General features: G+C 47.5%; 1 protein-coding gene and 1 long non-coding RNA gene across 4 annotated transcripts in view; both read left to right on the top strand.

Moving 5' to 3' along the window:
• The window catches only part of ACVR1C (activin A receptor type 1C), a 37,448-nt gene extending 26,041 nt beyond the window's left edge, over positions 1-11,407 (top strand). For 2 of the 3 annotated variants that reach the window (XM_055813117.1, XM_055813116.1), the window contains exons 4-5: positions 2,173-2,403; positions 2,645-4,243. In XM_055813117.1, coding sequence (XP_055669092.1) covers positions 2,173-2,403; positions 2,645-2,958 — 545 coding nt within the window. In that variant the 3' untranslated portion in view covers positions 2,959-4,243. Of the gene's footprint in view, positions 1-2,172; positions 2,404-2,644; positions 4,264-4,496; positions 4,628-4,954 lie in introns of those variants that run through there. The other variant, XM_027785236.2, reaches the window with a different exon arrangement.
• A 4,126-nt stretch (positions 11,408-15,533) lies between these two features.
• LOC129785040 (uncharacterized) lies at positions 15,534-18,112 on the top strand. The gene is made up of 3 exons (XR_008748484.1): positions 15,534-15,648; positions 16,109-16,669; positions 17,755-18,112. It is a non-coding gene; the product is annotated as an uncharacterized LOC129785040 (long non-coding RNA).
• Positions 18,113-20,306: the final 2,194 nt, after the last annotated feature.

The following is a 20,306-nucleotide window of genomic DNA, read 5'->3' as shown; positions in this document are numbered from 1 at the left end:
GCGGCAATAGGGCTTCGTTTGCTCCTTTTCCATCAAATCACAAAAGTTCAATTTTTTTTGTTTGACTGGAAGAGTTAAAAAAGCTAATTCAGAGGTCAGTTCCAGATGTGAAACAGAAGGTTGCTGGCTGATGTGGCACAGCTGGTAATAAAAGGCACTAATTTAACCGAGTGAGTCAGTATGCCGCTCCTGGAATGTTTACAGTGGTGCCAAAATAATGTTACTCCAAATTCTTGTTCTGAGCAGAACACTTCTCAGTATTTTTCCCATTTCTGATACCCTATCTGCTCTGATGCCTCCATTGCTATTGGGAAGTTGTTAAATCAAATAGATGCAATTCAGAAATTCCAGCTCACCGGGGTGGTGGCCTGTCTGGTGTATACAGCCCAGCTTTCTGTAACTAGAACTTGAAAAATTTGTAAATCAGGCTTACTTTTATTTATAAGTGAGAAATGTATAAGTGCTGCTTAATTTCATTTACTCTGTTTCCCATGAACTACATACCTTTCAGGATTAATTTCTTGTACTTCCCCAGTGTTTTTTCACAGATGTGAGTAGGCTTTGCCTTGATTTACCCTGAAGTTTTAACTGTTTGTGACATCCTTGAGCTAATATCAGGGCTTAGCTTGCGCAGGGCCGCAGCGGAGGCAGGCGGAGCCTGGTGGCACCCAGCAGCGCGTTCGCTCCCATTGCAGCCACGCAGTGCGTCCCACCGGCGAGGCTGGCAGCTGCAGGGTGCCAGGGCTCTGTCGGGGAGACCAGGGGGGAAATTTCAGTGCATTTGAGCAAGCTGGCCTTCAAACTAGAATTTTTCCTGTTGATTATTTTATTCTATTAAAAGCAAGGTTGCCTTGGTTTAAAAAATAAATAAATTGTTTTAACCCCCAAACAAAATACAGTATCAAAGCAAACAAGGCAGGTGTTTAGGGCTAGCAAAACAAAATGAATCTGTGATGATAATATTCTTTTTTTCTTTTTTTTTCTCTTTTTCTTCTCTCTTTCTTCTTCTCTTTCTTCTCTCTTCTCTCTTTCTTCTCTTTCTTCTCTCTTCTCTCTTTCTTCTCTTTCTTCTTTTCGCTTTTTTCTTTTCTCGTTTTCTCATTTTGTTGTTTCCTCCTTTCTTTCCTTCCTTCTTTCTTTCTCCTTTCTCCTCTCTCCTTTCTTTTGCTTTTTCTTTTTTCTTACTTATTTTTCTTATTTTTCTTTCTAAATTTTTGAAATTCCAGCCAGAACCAATCAGCTAATTGATTGCAAAACAAAACCAAATTAAGTAGTTCAGGCTTGCTTTTCTAACTGATTTTTTACAAACTTTTTTAATGTTTATTTGGGATTAGGGAGGTAAGGTTTGGGGAAAGAAAGGTACCTGTCTCATATGGGTCTCCTGGCTTTGCTGGGAAATAACATACCCGTGTTGTGGTTGACTTGGAAGAGCAGGAGGGGAGGAGTGAGCCAGTTGCGGGCAGGGCTGGCAGCCGTGCCGTGCCGTGCCGTGGCAGAACCGGGGCTGCTGAGGATGCGGCAGACAATGCCCGTCGCGGGGACTAGAGGGGCCAAGGGCCAGCCCTGGCGTTGCCGGTGACATGGTTATTGCATCTGTGGTGGCCTTTTAGACATCGGGCACAGCCAGTCTTTCTCGCTTTGTTAACAGAATAGCAAAGCTGGGCTTATTTGCCAGGCAGGCCACAGTGTGCACACCAGATTTTTAGACCTTTTCTGTTTCTACCCCCTTACCTGAAGGGTTTGTGGTTCCTGTGGTGACCCAGACTGGGTTATGGCCCTTGAAGTAATGTGTGGAGCTTATCCTCATTGCAAGGGGGGTGTCTGTGGCACCCTTCGGCACACTACCAGGTGCCAGGCTGGCTCCGGCATGCACCAAACCATGATGCCGGGTCGGGTCAGCCTGCAGGGTGCCGGTGGCAGGGAGGGATCGCACCCAGCTGGCTTCAGCACCGAGACTGTTCGTTGTACCTCGTGGCAGGCACGATGCATGGTCATCCTGCAAGTAACACTAGAAAGTATGATTTGGGGAGATTTTGGTTGGGAGAGGATTTTCCCTCGGTACTGTTTGAAAGCGAAGCCATGAGTATAGCTCACTGGAAAATGCCCCACACTGGGATTTGAAGATCACTCCTGAGCTACTTGCCAAATACCCATCTCTTCTCTTTACACTAGGTTTACCTCTGCTTGTACAAAGAACAATCGCAAGGACTATTGTCCTGCAGGAAATTGTAGGAAAAGGCCGATTTGGTGAAGTCTGGCGTGGAAAATGGTGTGGGGAAGATGTAGCTGTGAAAATCTTCTCCTCCAGAGATGAACGGTCCTGGTTTCGGGAGGCAGAGATTTATCAGACAGTGATGCTGAGACATGAAAACATCCTGGGCTTTATTGCAGCAGATAACAAGGGTATGCTGTGAGTTGCGTGTGTAATCCCTCGTGTCTGTCTCAGAACTGCTTTTGCTGCCGTTGCTCCCATCTGAAACACCAGTGGGACCCTGCAGCTGCCCTCTGCTCCTTCCCCATGGGGCGGCCGGCAAGCTTATTCATTGGCATGCCTGAGCCAGATGCAAAATGGGGAAGGCTTATCCTGGCTAATTTATTTTGATTTTTTTTAATAAAGCTGAATAATCTTGCTTCCTCCGGGTAGATAATGGGACATGGACTCAGCTCTGGCTTGTCTCCGAGTACCACGAGCAAGGGTCCCTCTTCGACTACCTGAACAGAGGCACGGTGGCGGTGGAGGGCATGGTCAAGCTGGCGCTGTCTGTGGCCAGCGGCCTGGCGCACCTGCACATGGAGATCGTTGGCACGCAAGGCAAGTGCTTCCCTCCTGCCTGCCCTTTGAGAATTTTGAGGAGTTATTTGGAAAAACGTTTATGGGTGACATGGTATATTAAAGCATTTTGCAGACTGTTACACTGCAAGAAACAGTATTTTAAACTGCAAGAAACAGTATTTTAAACTGCAAGAGACACACGCTTGTAAGCGTGTGTGGTGCAATATAAACAGAGGAGTATCATCTCCCCACCGCCTGCGCCTCCTTCCACGTCTTTATGTGGATGCCCATGAGGGATGCTAAAGGTGAGCTCTAATGAAGGATTTTCTAAATGAATTTGGCAGGTGAACTTACACTATCTCTTTTTGTGTTTTATCCCTGAAATACAGACATTGGAACAAAAACGCCCTCGAGGTTTTGATTTTTTTTCTTTGATGGCATTTAGCAGAGCTTTTGTTGGTACAAAATAGGCTTCAATGTTTTTTTACAGGGTATAGTAACAAAGCTGAATAAAACTGATTTTGCTTCCTTGCTCGTCACATTGAAGTCCGTACTGTTGTTGTCAAAATTGATGGCACTTTTGTGAACAGGCAAGCCGGCAATTGCACACCGAGACCTGAAATCTAAAAACATCCTAGTGAAGAGGAACGAAAGCTGCGCCATTGCGGACCTGGGCCTGGCAGTGAAGCATGACTCGGTGCTGAACACCATCGACATTCCCCAGAACCCCAAGGTGGGGACGAGGAGGTGGGTGGGGGGCTGCCAATGGCTGCTCTCGGTCCTTTCCTCCACTGGTGACTTCCCCCTCTGCTTTTGGCATCAGCTGAGTGCTGGCAGCAGACCAAAGCCCGTCATCCCTGCAGGGTGGGTGCAGGAGGTGGTTGCTAGCCCTGGATAGAGCGTGGCTCTGCGGCGTGGGCATCAGGTGTCCGTCACCCCATCGCTCCTGGTGCCGTGGGGACTCACGGTGACGTGCGTGGGTGTAGGCACCTGCGGCGCAGCTCTTCCCATCTGCCTGCCTGCCTCAGCCTAGCTGGTGGTAGCTGAGGGTGATGAATGAGCGGCAGCAACGTTGAGCTGGAGACGAGTGCCTTTAACAGAGGACGTGCTCAGTTTCTGCTGGCTGCCGATGAGGTTTGAGATGGCTTAGTTCAATACGAGTGCTTGCGCTGCGCAGTGTGAAGCGCTGCCTCAGACTTTCTCAGCGTTACATTTACCACCCAGGCCGAGTCTCTTGCTTTCACTCAGAATCACTGTCAAAAGGAGTGTCCCTTTTCCCTTTTTCCCAGTCAGACTGGCTGCTGCCTGGCCTCAGCACGCAGTGGCACAGCCATCGGTGTGGACTGACCTTTGTGTGCTCTCAAGGTACATGGCGCCTGAGATACTGGATGATGTGATGAACATGAGCATCTTCGAGTCCTTCAAGCGTGCGGACATGTACTCTCTGGGGCTAGTATACTGGGAGATAGCCCGAAGGTGCTCCGTTGGAGGTGAGGTTTCTGGCCATTTCATTTTGCCATCCAGACCACTTTTAGCTTAAATAAAACGAAAGTGCTCTTGGTTGTCTTGGCGGTATGTGGCGGCAGAAGGCTGTTGTGGAGCAGTTGTTCACAGTGGCCCCAGGTGTTCCTCTGTTCTCCCTCATCACCTGTAAAAGCAATTAGAGTTTATTCTGGAGCACTACTTTGGATTTTGTGTTACCTAAACAATAAATCTTTCCTAGGAATCACTGAGGAATACCAGTTGCCTTACTACGACGTTGTGCCTTCCGATCCTTCGATAGAAGATATGAGAAGGGTAGTTTGTGAGCAGAAGCTGAGACCAAGTATTCCAAACCAGTGGCAAAGCTGTGAGGTAAAAGCAGTTTTCCATTTTATTACAGAGCCTGTTGAAATTAACACAGACTTTTTCAGTGAGACAAAGGGGCCTTGGTGCCCAGCCTCTTCTGAATTTAAATGTGTTTCAGATGTCTAGCTCTTTTTCAGCTCCCAGACCAATACAGAGAAAACTCTTCTTAGCACCAAGCGCTGAACTCTCTCCAACGCAGCTCTTAATTCATATTGCCGCAGCAGAACCCTTGGAGAGCGCTGTGTTCTATCTCCCGGTATTGCGCTTCAAAAAAAGAAAAGCAAGAGGTAACAGTTTTACTCTTGACCTGTTCTTTTAATTTCTGATTTGCAGGCGCTGCGAGTGATGGGCAGGATAATGCGTGAGTGCTGGTACGCCAACGGTGCCGCACGGCTCACTGCGCTGCGCGTCAAGAAGACGATTTCACAGCTCTGTGTGCAGGAGGACTCCAAAGCCTGAGGGAGCTCCTTGGAGAAAGAAAGGGGAATGAATCCTTCTGTTCATCTTTTAACATGTGATAATTATTTTTCTTTTTGGTCTACCTCAGATAACGTGGTGTAATATTTAAGTGCCCAAACCAGAGCACTGGCATCTCGCTTTGTATCTGGAAGGGGCAGCTTTTGACTCATAGTTCATGTTTCCCGCAGCATGTCAATGACTTGCTTTGGTTTTCTGAAGCTAGTTAGGCACTAGGCTAATCGCAGAAAGGAGCTTAGAACACCACAACAGCATAAAAATACCTTTCGCTGTTGGAAATAGCTGGTATTGGTTAAAGCCTGTTTGCAAGAGAAACCAAAGTTTTATCCTCAAACCTGAGTAAAAGACCAAATTTAATCCAGCTTGTTCCATACCTTTATGCAGGAATCTGAGAAAGGGTCTGCCAGTAAAATGCATTTTAAAATACTATATTTATCATTGTCTAGGCAAATAAAAATGGTGAGAATTCCACTAGGCGTGTATATTGCGAACAAAAGCATCTAGTCAGGTTTTTATTAATTTTTATTTTTATCATCTTGATTTCATATACAGTATTATAGTTAGGGTTTGGAGTTACTTTACTGTGTTCATTTGTTCATTGAACATAACGATGAAGGGACAGTTTTTCTTTTTGATGGTTAGTAGGGAAAATAATGGAGCTTTTCCTGATAGATACATAGGAGAAATTCTACCTAAAATGAGAACGTATGTATTTTTGAATGACATCTTGCCAATCTGTCACTGGGTCACATCTTTTTAGTGCCTTTTGATGTTTTAGGGGGAGGCTTTAACAGTATTAATTCTTGGAAAATATGTGAAACCCGGCAGAAGGGTTAATTTCTCGCTGCAGTGACGTATGGCGCAGCCCACCTCGCTGCGTCGGAGGGGTTTGGGGGTGCCCACACAAGCGAGGAGCACGGCTGGGCGGGCAGAGCTCCTGCTGAGGCGTGTGCTGGAGTGCTGCCCGGGCTTCGGGGGATTCATGTGCTTTCTACTGCCCTAGCTTTTGGCACTAGATGTTTCAAACGTACCTGCGCTCTGGACTGGGATCGCTGTTGCTGTTGTCTTGTCACAGCCTAGGGACCTGTTGAGATGTAAATTTGAAGCACTGATGTCCCTGCACGAAGCCAATACAACCTGTTCAGAGGTTTTGTATGGATTTCTGTACTAGCACCAGGCTGGTGAAAAGCATTAACATCTCTAATCATATTTCCATAATAATGCAAGCTATCAAAAGCGAGGTGTTTTTTCAAAATTCACTGATGTTCTGACATTTTATGAATTTTGCCCCACTCTGTGGTCCACACATTTGAATATAGTATTCTAATATTTTTAATAGCCAAAACTATACATTTCATAATAATACAGTTCTTTAAATGCTTCTAAATCCAGGTGGTCCATGACGATTGAGCCCAGAGATGTTTCCAGAATAGCAAAGCTTTGCAAAAATTCAGTGTAGTACACACAGCTCTGTGGAAGTAAGCTGTGAGTTAATTACAGTATTTAAGATCAATCTTTGACATGAAGCACCTTGAATTGGGGATTTTACATGGAAGAATGGGTTAAACTTTTACTGAATGGGGCAGTTGGTAGTATCAGTACTCTGTATTTCATCCTGACCATGGACTTGAGGATGTTATGGACTCCTTAAGGATGCTAATTGCCCCGTAAATCAGCTCTAGTGCAATTTGCCTGTTTGCGTAAATTTTAGTCACTCATGCTTATGTTAAGTAGTGCAAGTCTTTGCATGGTCTGTTAGCTGAGTGGTGGAGAATATTTCTACTAGGTTACTAGTAGGTTTTTCTCCAGTATGCTTTCTGAGATATAATCAAAGCAGTCTTATAGATTAATTCTTATGTGCTTCAGCTGCATAAACTACACCAGGGAGCTCAACAGACATATACTTTCTAGACTGCTTGAGGGGTAACTGTTGCAACTGCATGATCCAAGGCGTGATGCTGACTTGAGTATCAAAAGAATTGCAAACATAAGATCCAGTATTTATTCTTGTAAAACATAACTTGAAAAAGCCCCTTATGTTAAAAAGGAGTGATCAAAGATTTTAGTATTTTTTTAAGTGGGAAAAGGAAATGTCTTACCCATCGAAATCAACTCTTCTTGGATTCTTTGCAGAATAAGGTGTCTGAAATCAATGATAGTAGAGTAAAAGTAATTTGAAATAGGATTAGAATGGTTTCTTCGGAACTGTTTAAACAGTGCAGGTGAAGTGAACTTTTCAGAATTGCTTTAGCATCGGGCAGGTGCCCAAAAGGAAACGGTCCGTCTTTCTAGAACTCCTGGCACTTACAGATGCAGTTAGCTCCTCTCCTGAGAAAAAAAGAATCAAGTTATTGTGAACAGCCAGAGTAGTGCATTAAAATATGCATTAAACCCAGTCATTTGGAGCAGTTAACAACAAGGAGGACATATTGGAGAGTGAAGCCTGTGGAAGTGATGGTCTTGTCTACAAGGTGACCTGCCAGTGTGGGGTACCTGTGATCAGCTTCATGAGGGGGAGTGATCAGAATTCTCCCTAGGGATCTTCCTTCCATTTTAAGTTCAGTTCTATGCACTTTTTATCTATATTGCCCTTTGAAGGTATCTATGCCCTTGAAGCATACATGATAACTGTTCCAGGGGATTCTTCCCCTGTGAATTGTGTTGCACAGTGGAGGAATTTGGTATCTGTGCAGAAGCTACTCTGGGTCAGGAACCATGCTAAAGTCACGCTGTGAAATTAAAAAAATGCGGATTTTTTGGTGAGGTGCTGTCAGGGTAGAGCTAGGAAATGTTTACAGGAGGGTTTACTGAGTAAACTGTGGCAGTGACGTGACGATCAGGGATGTAGTGCCCGCCGCTGGCTGCGGATCCAGTGCTGCCCCCGCTGCGCTCAGGTGTTCCTTGAAGCCCTGCTCCACGCGCCAAGGTGCGGTCTTGTGCCTGTTGTGTCTACTGAAATAACTGTGGTCCTCGCCTTTGCAAGGCTCATGGAGCTGTTACAGTGGCCTCATGCTGCAGCATGCCCCATTTTTATTTACACCATGGTGTAATGAAATGGAGTGGGATGTGCAGGGGGAGCTCACTGGCGCAAGCCTGCGTTCCTCTGCGGCTTTTTGGCAGTCAGCCCTGGGGTACGGCCTGCTCCACTTGCTTTTTGTGGTGTAATCTTGCTTCAGACACCAGCATAACCACCATCAGTAACTTTTTTAGTGTGGGTTGGGTTTTTTTCATTGTAAAATTTTGTAAAAGTTGCTCTTTCCTATCTGTTTGGTCGATCTTATGTGGTGGTGGGTATTTAGGCTCTGTTTTTTTCAGTTTTTCTCTCTGAAAATCGTTGAACAATGCTGGAATTTGAAGACGACCCTGTTTTGCTGCCAGGCTGGGGAGGTGTGCGAGGGGGGATGCTCTGCACAGGCAGACGCTGGTCTGACTTGGCTGCACCTCTCACAGGTCACAGCTCCAGCCCTGGGAACACTTTAAATCTTTTCTGTGCATGTCTCATGGCATAAGACGTGACCATCTGTTTGCCCTAGCTTGTTGCTTAGCTCCGTATTTTTGCACTGGTTTTCTTTTTTCTTTGGTTGTTGAGAGGTAAATGTACATTTTGGCAAACTAGAGTTAAACATAACTGAGCCAAGGGGCGGGTGTTGTACTGGGCTTTAAGGTGTTTGTAAACCGTGCACTCCTTTTAAGAAAAACCCAAACACCCTTGTTTTAGTGGCCTTTTCCCCCAGCGTAGATTTGTCCTGTTAAAGATTCAGAACAGTGGTTATGCTGAGACACTTTGCAGTTTTAGGGAGGCTTAAATTTCTTGAGAGAGGTTACTAATGTTCCTGCTAATCTTCATTTAAAGCACAAATTCTTGAGCTTGTAAAAGTTTTCAAGCTCAAGGATGCTCAAGACCAGTCACCACAATTAGCCTCTCCTACTTGATGCTTCTGGTTTAGGGGAGTTACTAATTTTTTTGATTTGCTTCTAATAATGGTCTAAAATTTAATGCATGGAATATGAACTGAAAGGGAAAGTTGATTAACGTTTTCTCTAGCACGTAATTATTTTTTTGTTTCCTTAACTGCTCCCCTGAAAGACCCCTTGAGAAATTAAAACTGTAATCTCATTTGCACTTCGCTACTTTTACAGTAATTTGCACTTAACCATGACCATTCCCTCATGTAACCCTGTAATGAATCCTGTAATATTTTAGTCACCATTATGTCACTTTTTTTTTTTTGGTAATAGATTCAGGAATTACAAATAAGTCTGTTTAGAAAGACGTCTAGTCCCTACAGTGGCTCTTAACATGGAATGGAGCAAGATCTTCTTGCAGTTCCTGTGTGCCTGGATCTCCTGTGGCAGTTGATGGGCTCAGGGGTGACCCCAGCACATCCTCGCTAATGGGAAGGCAGTTTTTGTGTTTCATTGTTGTGGTTGAGGATGGTGTCTTGTGAACTGCCTCACCTGCTACGTGGTCACATTTAGCACCAGGACTTTTGTCTGTGGCAGGTAGTGCTTCTGCAGGGCTCCCACCCGTGCAGTGGGTTTTGTTGTGAGGACGGGTGGGAAGATGCTCTGTCGTGTTGTGTGTGGGATGCAGATATGGATGCACCAGTGCTTTCCTGTTTGTTGTGCGTGTTGATAAAGGTTCCGGATCAAAAAATTCCTACTGTGGTTTAGTGTCGGTTTTGTAAAGCTGTCCGTGGCCTGGGGGTAGAGCCCTGTGCCACCGTGCATGGGTGTCAGTCTCCTCCTGCGAGTCGGGATGCTGTGAGCTCGGGCAGTGCACGCAGTGTATCTGCGGTTCCGAACACTGTGGCAGGGATCATCCCTACGTGCTGTGATACCCCAGACTCTGTGAAGCTTTTAGGGAATGACGTCCGTGTTCTCTTTTAACAGGCAGCACAATTTATGAATGTACGAGAAATAAGCGTTGAGGTACGATATATTTCTACAGAATGTAAGAAATGTGCAATAAGTCATAACTTATACTGAATGTATTTTTGGCATGAATAGACTGAATGTATTTTGAATGTAGCTATTACCTTTGTGTCTAAATTGCTGTGGTTTTCAGTCCCCAAAGATAAATGTGTAGTGTTTTGTCAAACCAGTTTGAGTTGTCTGTTTTTTAAAGAAGCATCAGTATTTTATCCAGAAGTACTGCTATGTGTTAGAACTTAGTATAGCAGTACAACGCTAAAATTCTACCTTCATATTGTGAAACACCTAATCTAGTGTACACTGCAAGTTATTTTTAGAATTATTGCTAAAGTTATCTCTTGATACTGCAGCTGCCCTGGGTGTAAATAGTTTGTTTAAATGTTGTATTTTGTATGCATATTTTACATACCAGTATACTTTCAGAAAGAGGTGGCAATTTTAATAAATTAAGCACACTCTGCCATTGTGTTCTTTTGAAGTGTAAAACTATATATACTTTTTAATGTGTTCATTTTGTGCGGGGAAGAAGGGTGAGGGCTGTTTTGGGCAGCTTGTAGCCATTGGAGGTTTCAAACACGAGCCAGAGCTCTCCCAGCAGCGCGTGCCCCCAGCCCCTTGCCCAGCTGCGGGCGCACTGGGCAGGGGGTGCTGCCTCCGAGCCTGGGGCTCTCAGGTCTCGGCCGAGACTGGGAAGGGGCAAGTGCCTGCTGGCCACCACTTCCTCGGCTTGCTGTCGCTGCTCCCAGCCAGTGTGCTGCAAATCGGGGAGTAAGTGGTGCCTGGAGGGGCAGCCAGCGCAGCAGCGATGGTGCATGGGCTCTGCCTTGCTGTTCCTCCTTGCTCGTGCTCCTCCTGGTGTACAGCGGACATGGTAGTGCACAAAAAACCCAGCTTCTGGGTATGGCTACGAGGGACCCTTATTCTAGTAAAGGAGATGAACTGCTAGTAGGCACCGGAGCTGAAGCAGAGCATTCCTCGCACCCTCGTGCCTCCCTGTCTGGGAAACAGCAGCTCCTCTCCCATGCTGGGAGCAACCTTCCTCAGGTAAGGGCGTCAGCCGCAGGGAACGGAGCCTGTTCTTGGCCTTGTTGCATTGCTCCTGCACCTCTGCTGATGTGAACTCTGACTGAGCTCCCTCTCGTACCAGCGTCCCTGCATCCCACTCTTCCAGTTATTTAGGTTTGCAGTGGTGTAGCTCTGAGCAAGACCCACTCACATGGAGTGCTTCAATTCTGAAGTCTGCTTGCTTGACAAGGCCTTTGACGTAACCACAACCTCGGGATTTAAGTCAGGCTTTGTTCCAGTTTAAGGCATGTCAAAACTAAATCCACCACGCTGCTGCCCAAGGGTACCAAGACTTCCATGGCTTTTGAAGGATGCTGTGGGCTTTTTTTTTTTTTTTTTCCTGGAAAAGACTACTGTATTAAAGCAATTACTTGTGAGTTGAGTCCTTCTGCAGCAGACAGTGGGATCGTAAGTGCGCTCTCAGTTTTTGGTAACTGCACATTTCCAGGAAGCTTTAACAGCCAGGTCTGGTGCTGGCCATGAAGTGCAGGTTCAGGTTGCTGTAAGGTGAGTGGTGGCTGTGGAGCGGGTCCCTCGTGCCACAGCCACAGTTTGCGGCTCGTCCGCAAGCATCGGCTGCCATCCCCTGGCCCGGGCCACGTTGGGCGGCCATCACCCCAGAGAGCAAAACGCTGTACTTCCAGCAGCCTGAGAAATTCCTGCTTCATTGGAGATGCCCTTTTCCAGCACACGTGGAAGGAGGAGCAGCTCGCCCCATGAGCCAGATGGCACTTTTGGGTGTGGGTGCTGTGCCCCGACAGCTGCATGCTGACTCGGTGGCAGGCATGTGGCTTGGCACACCGGCAAAATGCCAAGGGCTTTTGCAAGGGGGGAGGTGTTCATGAGCAGCTGCTCAGGGGAGGATTTGGGTCTAAAAGTGAAAGGGGTAATTCTTCATTTTCTTGTTACCAGGTAAACCAATTCCAACAGGAATTCGCAAGAGTCATCGGTACAAACCTGGTAGCGCAGGAGAAGAGCCAGCTTACGAGCCCCTGAAGGTCCAGGTTTGTGTCCTGCACAGGATGGCTCCTTGCTCACTCCTTCCGCCCCAGTAATGTGGGTGTGAGCAGAAACCCTGCAGGCATCTCAGCCTTGGAAAGATGGAGGCTTCAGAAGCGGCAGCTTTGCATGAGCTCTGCTCCTAGGAAAGTCTCCTGCCCTTTCTGGTGCATTTCAGAGTTGGTTAACAGTGAACGCAAGTGTAAAGCCTTGCTGAGACACGAACCACTGCTGTTCTGTCTGTGAGGATGTGACTCGCCTCTGAGCTGTGTAGCTGGTGTTTGCTGTCCCTGTTGGCCGTGCTGTGAGCTGAATGCATAGAAACGGCAGGCTAGAAACTGCTGAAACTCTGTGTGTGGTCCAGAAAGGCTTGGTTTTGTAGTGGAAAATGTTTACAAAGTTTAAAGATTTCTGTGACTTTTCTGCGTGGCTGCAGGAGGGTGTATACACATGCACTAAGTGCACATGGAGGAGTGTGTGCCTGCACAGGACCTGCCGAGCACCCACCCGTCACCACCTGGGCGATGCACCCGTTACTTCTTAGCTATGGGAATGGCACAGTCCCCTTGGCAGGTGACTGCGGGTTTGGGGAAGCTGTAGCATCTTGTTCTCTATCAAATACTTTATTAATTCTTTCCTGGACCTGAGAGACTGGGAATCTAGGAAGTGTGTGAGTTCACGAGAGCCCAGGAAATGTATAGGTAGTCTATGAAGAAAACAAAAAGGAGGAGAAGACAACAAAAATCAGCAACCTCCGGTCAACAGGCTGCAGCATTGTTACACTGCAGAGGCAGGATCTCTTCCTTTTCTGTTAAATGTTTGATTGTCTCTTAATTATTTGGTATGAATTCAATTGCAGTCTTTCTCATTGCCCTGGCAGCCTCTGGCTGTAACAGTCTGGATGGCAGCACGCCCTTTTATGAGCCTGCCTCACAGTTTGAGGACTGGCTTGTCTTTGGAGACTGGAAGCAAGGGACTGGATTTTAAGGTTCTGTCAGTTTAATATTAAAGGATTTACTTTAGATACTGCTGTCCTTAATACTAGCACGAGAACAGGATCTGGCTTATGACTAGGATCTGGGCTCAAAATAGATGTAAAGGAGACTGAAAGAAGCTGGGATTTTTCATTGGATTATTTTTACAGTGATTTTTCTTTGCAAATTACTTTCTGAAGCATTGCAGTGGACTTGGTGTTTAAGTATATGTTTTTAATGCTTTAATAAGCTTGTGTTCCAGACCTGGTATATATCCTACAAATGCATTATTCTCCTATTTCATGCAAAGCCTTTCAGTAAGTCATCTGAGGGGGAGAAGGGGTGCTTTCTGCACTCCAAAGGTGATGGTTATTGACTCGCTAAGGATTTGCTTCAGACAGCTCAGTACTGGGGGCATTTGTTGGAACTCCAGATGCCCCGGAAACCAGGGAATGCCTTCCCAGGAAGCATTCTTGTTTCACAGCGCTGCCCGAGCAGGAGCACAGAGGTGTCTTTGCTGTTTGGCTATTTATTTCCATTGAAACAGGGAACAAATCATGGGGTGAAAATCGTTGTGGTGCCATTTCGGGTGCTGTCGTGGGTGGAGGGGTGACTGCAGCGGAGCGGAGTGGAGGAGACAGCCCCCTCAAGCCACTCCGTGCTGGTTTCTGGTGGCGATGGCACAGGCCAGCACCAGGCGCTGGGTTCAATGAGGTTTATTTTATGTGATTTGTCTCGTTCTCCTCTGGGCTGGACTGAGAGAAGCCGTATGGTGCAGAACTGCCGCACAGCAGGGGCTTGATCTAACTGGTGCCTCGACATTACGGGAAAGTTTAAGGTGAAATTGATACTCGGCTGAGTTTTCACAGTGGGGTGGAATGGAATACTACAATCTACTTTCTTTTAAACCTTTTGATATTATTTTGAATAACAAATAAGATGAACACAGCTGAAAATTGTCTTTTAATGAGATACGTAAATGAGATATAAAATATAAATATAATATAAATGGGATGCTACAACACAGCAGTACTGCAGTTGTCTGAGGATATTCCCTTACAAACAAGCAGTTATATATATTATTGTGCATATATGCAGCCGAGTGCCCTTTACTTGCTTCTGAGAGGAAGTAGAGCTGCAAAGCTCTGTGCCCTAAATCTACTGCAATAATAGGTCATAGAAATCCCCTTTAACAAGGTAGTTTTGCTGTGAAACCTAGTGACCTACCCTGATACCACAGTGCTGGTGTTCTGCTTCTGAAACACCTGCCCCAAGGATGCGCGGTGTGGCGAGGTCTCCTTGGAGCGCACTCAGATGGCTGCAAGCAAACGTCTGTCTTTAGGGTCCTTCCCCACCATGGACCAGCATAGCTCTTTGGTCCTCACTGGGAGGGTCCCGAGCTCTGCGTGACATTGCGCGCAAACTGCGTATCTCTCTGTCTTGCATGTATATAAAATCCCCCTCTAACTGTTTATACACAGACATATTATATGGGAGCATAAAAATCTCTATACTGCATTGATAAAATTGAGGGGCTTGTTGGATGTTCTTTTTTGTCCCCTCCAACTGGTTATTTTCCTTAAATGTAGTAGTGAGCCCTTGGTATGTATGCATTTAAAAATGAACTGTTCAGGTATTTGGTATATTGCTGCTCATGTTTGATTCATTATAAAACACCTTTCTGATTTCATTGCTGAGTTAAAAGAGAGGTGCTGGAAATGTACTGGCTATAAAAGAGTCACCAAGGTTATTGCTCGGGATCATTACCTTACACTTCTGCGAGTGTTTGAAAATCTAATATAAAATCACGGAAACCAAGGTTGTGTAGAGGTTAGAATTCTAAGCTTTCAAGACAACTCCAGCCCTCAGCAAGAGGCTTGTTGTTCAAGACTTCTTCAAAATCAGCCTCATATTTCATATCTTGGCATTCTGGAAAGTTTACTGTTTTGATTAGGGGAGCAGAGAAGAGGACATGGAATAGGTCGGCAGCTGTGCTGAGATGCATATAGGGTGATACTCATCTGGGTACTCAAACGGTTACTCTGAGTCATTACATGGTTCACTAGCTACTTGTCAAATGGAAAAGTTGGTAGTACAAAGGACTAGGCACTTAAAATAGCTCGTGTGATTTGTCTGCATGTTAAAGGGTGACAGTACAAAACCTTATTCAAAAAATACAGAGAGACTTGTTTGAAATCACACGGCAGATTTCATTACAGTCTCGGGGAGGGTTTGCTCACCTTCATAAAATGAGTCTGTATCACAGCATATGAAGTTACTCGGATTAGACCAACTCGTGGGGACACCCTCCAGTTGCCTTTTCAGCTGGATCACAGAAGAACCCAGTTCTCTTTTCATTAAATGCAAATCCAGCCTAAGTCTGTGGTTGTCCATCTGATTATTTTAATGCAAAATTAGTCCCTTAGTTTCACAGCAGTTTGGTTTCCTTTCAGAGCAGCTAGAATAGTTTGAAGAAGGTGTGTAAAGAATAGCAGAAATGGTTAGAGCAGAGCTGAAGTGCTGCAAGGAAGGGCAGAGCCTGAATGTGCATGGGGAAGCCAAGCCCAGCCCGTGGAGGTAAGGACCCCGAGAAAGGAGCAAGCGTGGTTAGGCGTGACATTGCATTCAAGCAGCAGCTACTCATCACGATGGAGCTATCCCAAAGGTGTCTCCAGGCTGTGGTCCTTCGGGATGGTGCTGCACCCTGAACCCAGGGCTGAGGGCAGAGCTGGAGTTGTTGCAGGACGGTGGGGACGAGCAGAGCTGGCAGTGCCTGAGCTCCGTTGCGGACCAGTGCTGCTCCTGGGAAGTGCCAGAGAAGCGGGCGGTCTGCTCTGATGTGCCACAGGGAGGCCCTCGGCAGACACCAGTGCTGGAGATGCTTTCGGAACTGGGATGCCTATGAAGAGACTGGGAGCTCTGGGACTGGAGAGGCAGATGGGGATTGATTGAGGACTAGATGGCCATGGAGGAGAAAAGGAGCAGCTCCCTGGGGTCTGAGGATGGAAGATCAAAATTCTCTACTTTCCCTCGACAGAAACTGGGAGGAGAAAAGGAGAGCCGTGCTGATGTGTTTCCTCCGCTCTTCCCTCTCCCGTCAGCCCTCCCTGAGCTGATGGCCCAGATGGAGGAGCCAGCGCTGCGTGTCTGCCCAGAATGTGCCAGCGCGGCGGGCACACTGGGGGAGAACAGCGGGATGAGAGTGGTGTGTTCATAGTGCTCTATCACTAGTCTGCCAACAGCAACAGCATGCTAGAGCGGTTTAAAGTGCAAGATAAACATTAACTGGCAATGCTGCCTGACACCTGTATGTCGCTGCATGTACTTTGCTTGGGAGTTCAGCGCTGAGCTGGACTCAGCTGACGAGCCACAGAGGCTCTGTGTTGGTGGTGGGCAGCCCCAAGAGCAGTCCCAATGCACACTCCTGCTCTGCCTCTCCAGGGGCTTGCAAACAACTTCCCTACCGTGCTGCCCTGGGACTCCTGTCTGCTCCTGGAGAGGACACCAGGCTGCCTGTTGCTCCGGCCCCGAAGCAGAGCCAGCGCCTGCCGGGGAGGAGGCTGGAGGGGAGCATCCTCCATGATCTCCCTGGACACACGTGAGCAGCTGCTTGTGGGCTCAGGGTCTGACTCGTGTCCCTTCTGCCTTCGGCTCTTCTTCGAGCTGGTTTGAGGCTGCCCAGCAAGACAGGAGTGGGGCTGTGTGCAAGGGGCACGGGGCGCATGGCTGGTGCAGGGGCACACGGCATCGCCCGCGCGCAGGGCTGCTGGGGCAGCTGGCAACAAGGCCGTGCTTGTTGCGCTGGTGGGAGGTTTTATTTCTTTCTCCTCTCGGCTTGTTTGGAGATGAGTCACTGGGTTTCAGAAACGTAGAAGAGGGTTGCCTGAGGAACTGAAAATGCATTTTGTTTGTTTTCAAGGGCACTTAGCAGGGTGATTGGGAGCAGGAAAAGGGGAAGAGGCTTTGAGTCACCGCGGTCCCCACATTATTCAGCATGCTTTAGCTAGTAAGCAGACACCATCCCTGAGATACAGCTTGCTTTTCTCAGGAAAAAGGAGAGAGTTGTCCCCGTGTCGTGCATTGCTTTTTAGAGATTTTTTTTCTGAATGAGCGCTGTGGAGGAGGTGAGCGAGACATAAACTGTGAGCAGGGTCAGTGCCACCCCTTAACCCAGAGGGGTTCCCCCTGGATCTGCCCAGACACTCATTCACCTTCTCAGAGGTGAAGGATCTAAAATCGTCCCTGTGATGCTGCTGTGACATGCAATACACATCTGTCCCCACCTGCCTGCCAGTAGAGGCATGGGGACTGCAGGGACTCATCACACAGCCACACACCTTCCTCCAGGTGCGTGGACCAGATGTGTTCTGACAGGGTGTTTCCTTGTTGCAAGATGGGGGGGGGGGGGGGGGATGAGGGAAGATGGGCACGCACCACCACTTCAGCAATCCAGGTCAGTGAGCACATCCCCTGGCACCAAGAATTCTTCTGCTCCTGCAAGCACCTTCTAAAGTGGCTGGGAGGGCAGAACATCGGGGAGCTCTGCAAGGTGGGACAGTAGCAGCAGTTTAGTGTAAAAAGGGGAATTTTAACTGGAAACGTGAACTTCAGTGGCACTGATAGCACTTACAGACTGGAATAGATTGAGCCTGGGCCAGAATGTGTTATTTTTTTTCATTGCAGATACCTGCCAAGTATAAAAGCATTTCATTGGCCATATTGTAAATTGGTTCTGCTAATTAACATATACTAATGCTAACCCACCCTTTGCTGAAGAAAGAAACAATGTTCTTCAAGATCCCCAGGAAGACACAGGTAAGCAACATCCTTCATGTAAACGCAATCTTGTGTGAAGGCTCCCCGGGAGCGGTACAGGCATCAGGACTGCTATGAAATAAGAATAAAACCAAAAATGCTTTAGCTATTATATCCTAAAGCATTGCAAATACTTCTTCAAAAATGGAAAATACCATTTTCCTGCCTGCTGCATCACCAGCATCTCCTGCAAAATCTGGGGTTCAGCTGGCGTTTTTCAGAAGTGTCGGTCTGCCAGCAGCCTTCTCTTTCTGGGCTGTCAGAAAAACCCAGTTCTAAAGCCAGGAGATGTGCACCCGTTCAGTGAAGAAATCTGTGCAGGCGACATGGGAAGGCAAGGAGAGGTCCGTCAGGTGGCAGGAGGTCTCTGGGCCCATCCTCTGGCTGCTTTGGATGTGCAGCAGTTGGTGTCCCCAGCAGTGGTGAAACTACACCCAGGCAGGGTCCCCCAACACTCTACTGGTGGTGACTGCTGCCAGCACAATTCTGCAAAAATTCCTTTTTGGTGAAAGTTTGTGATTTCATTTTTTCTTTAAAATCTCTTGTGAGATGACAAGTATGTGGAAAAAAATCTTAAATTCTCATTAGATGAAAAATCATCCACACCATTACACGTGGGGCATAACTGTCAGCTTGCTTTCCAAGGGAGGGCACTTTCCAGGCTCAATTATCCCCATCCGTTTTCCAGTCTGGCACTTGCTTTCCCCTCTGTTTCGCCTCCCTTGGCTGCACAGCCCCCCCCCCCCCCCCACACACACACCCCCACGCCTGGCCACTGCCGGTGAGGAGCCCCTGGGATGTGGAAGCCCTGCCAGGACAGACTGGTGCAGGTGGAGTGCTCCAGCGAGTGGCCCCATGGGGCATCTCTGCTGGGGCGTGCAGACACGGGCGGCTCTGTGCCTTCTCCAAGTCATTTCAGATTTCCTCTCCAGCACCGACTGTTTCTGAAGGGATACTGTATTTTTCAGTAGCACATAGAATCCTTTTTGCTATCATGCTTATACTTATATCATGCTTTCACTTTTGTCCTAAAATTATTGGGATTTTTGATAGCAAGATGAGGTGTCATGATTTAAAAAAAGCAAGGGAGGTCTTTGCCAAATGACTGGTTCAGGTACATGTGTGTGAAACGTTTTCCCAATTGTCCTTTTGGGCACAGCAGAGCACCTAGAAGGATGTGGGATGGACGGACAGACATGGTTCCTGGCACTGTGACAGGAGTCCGTGGCTGCCCTGTGCCGTCCTGTCACTGTGTGTCACTGACCGACCTGCAGGAGCCAGAGGGAAGGCAGCTCCTCCCTGCTGAGGTGACACAGCAAGGGGCTGGGCAAGGAGTAGTAAGAAAATAAACTTGCTGTGTCAGAAATATGATTAAAATCATCCATGTTAACAAAAGCATACAAAAAAACTGCTGTGCTAGGAGTTGAGTTTTACTTCGCTTTTAATCCCACTATGCTCATTGTTTTACCTACCGTGTGTTACTGGTGAGGTTGTGATGTGATCTGTGGTGCTCTGCAGTCCAAAAATGGACTCGTTTCCAGCATTAAGAGGATACTCAGGTTTCTTTTTTTAAATGATAGTAATTTAAAAAGCTCATTCTACTTCTTTCACAGTCCCTTACTTCAAAGCTGATGTCTTTCCTGTGGGTGGGCGCCCTCAGCCACCAGCACCCACCCCTGCGCCTCCTGCGCCACTGCTTACAGAGGCAGAGCCGTTGTAGAAAGCATGCACATCAGCTCTGAACTAATCCGTTGTGACAGCACTGAACTTCCACAAGGTTAGCAGAGACAAAACCTAACAGCCTTCGCCCCACAGCACCGGCTGCCTCCCCTCCTGCCCTGCCTGTGCTGCCTGCACCTCTGCCAGCCTTCCACCTGGGAGCTGGGTGTCCAAGGCGCGCATGGCCATGCTTCGTAAAGGTGCCTAAAAGGTCTCTACTGAGAAAAAATGAACTTAACTCATACGTTTTTATTACTTCTCTGGTCTGATAGCAATAGCCCTGCTTTTCCCTTGCAAAGGTTCAAACGCCAGCTAGGGTTAGTTGTAATGAACTCTGGTTCCTTTGTACAGTTCTTGTCCCTGGTATTTGTCCAGCTGACTCAACAAAAAACCCAGCAGTGTTTCAAACAAGTCCCACCAGGATGTCCAACCTTCCTCAGCAGCTGCCCCTGGCCACCGACAGCAGGCAGTGCCGGCTGGCCAGGGACACGGGGCTCTGGCCGTCAGCTGCAGGGTGGCGTGGCCCCAGGGGTGGCTCCTGGCTCAGGTATGTTTGGGACTCGGCTGGGGTCGGCCGAGCAGGCTGTGCTGCCTACGGGCTCGACCATGGCTTGCTGCTCCTCCTTTTGCATTGCTTAACTGCGGCAGAGGGGAGGCTGCTGCCCACCCCTGCCCACCGCTGCTTCCCCTGCTTCTCCAGG

The sequence above is a fragment of the Falco peregrinus genome, chromosome 8, assembly GCF_023634155.1.
Source record: "Falco peregrinus isolate bFalPer1 chromosome 8, bFalPer1.pri, whole genome shotgun sequence".
Lineage (NCBI taxonomy): Eukaryota > Metazoa > Chordata > Aves > Falconiformes > Falconidae > Falco > Falco peregrinus.
Note: the sequence above shows the minus strand (reverse complement) of the source record. Positions and strands in the feature narration are given on the sequence as shown.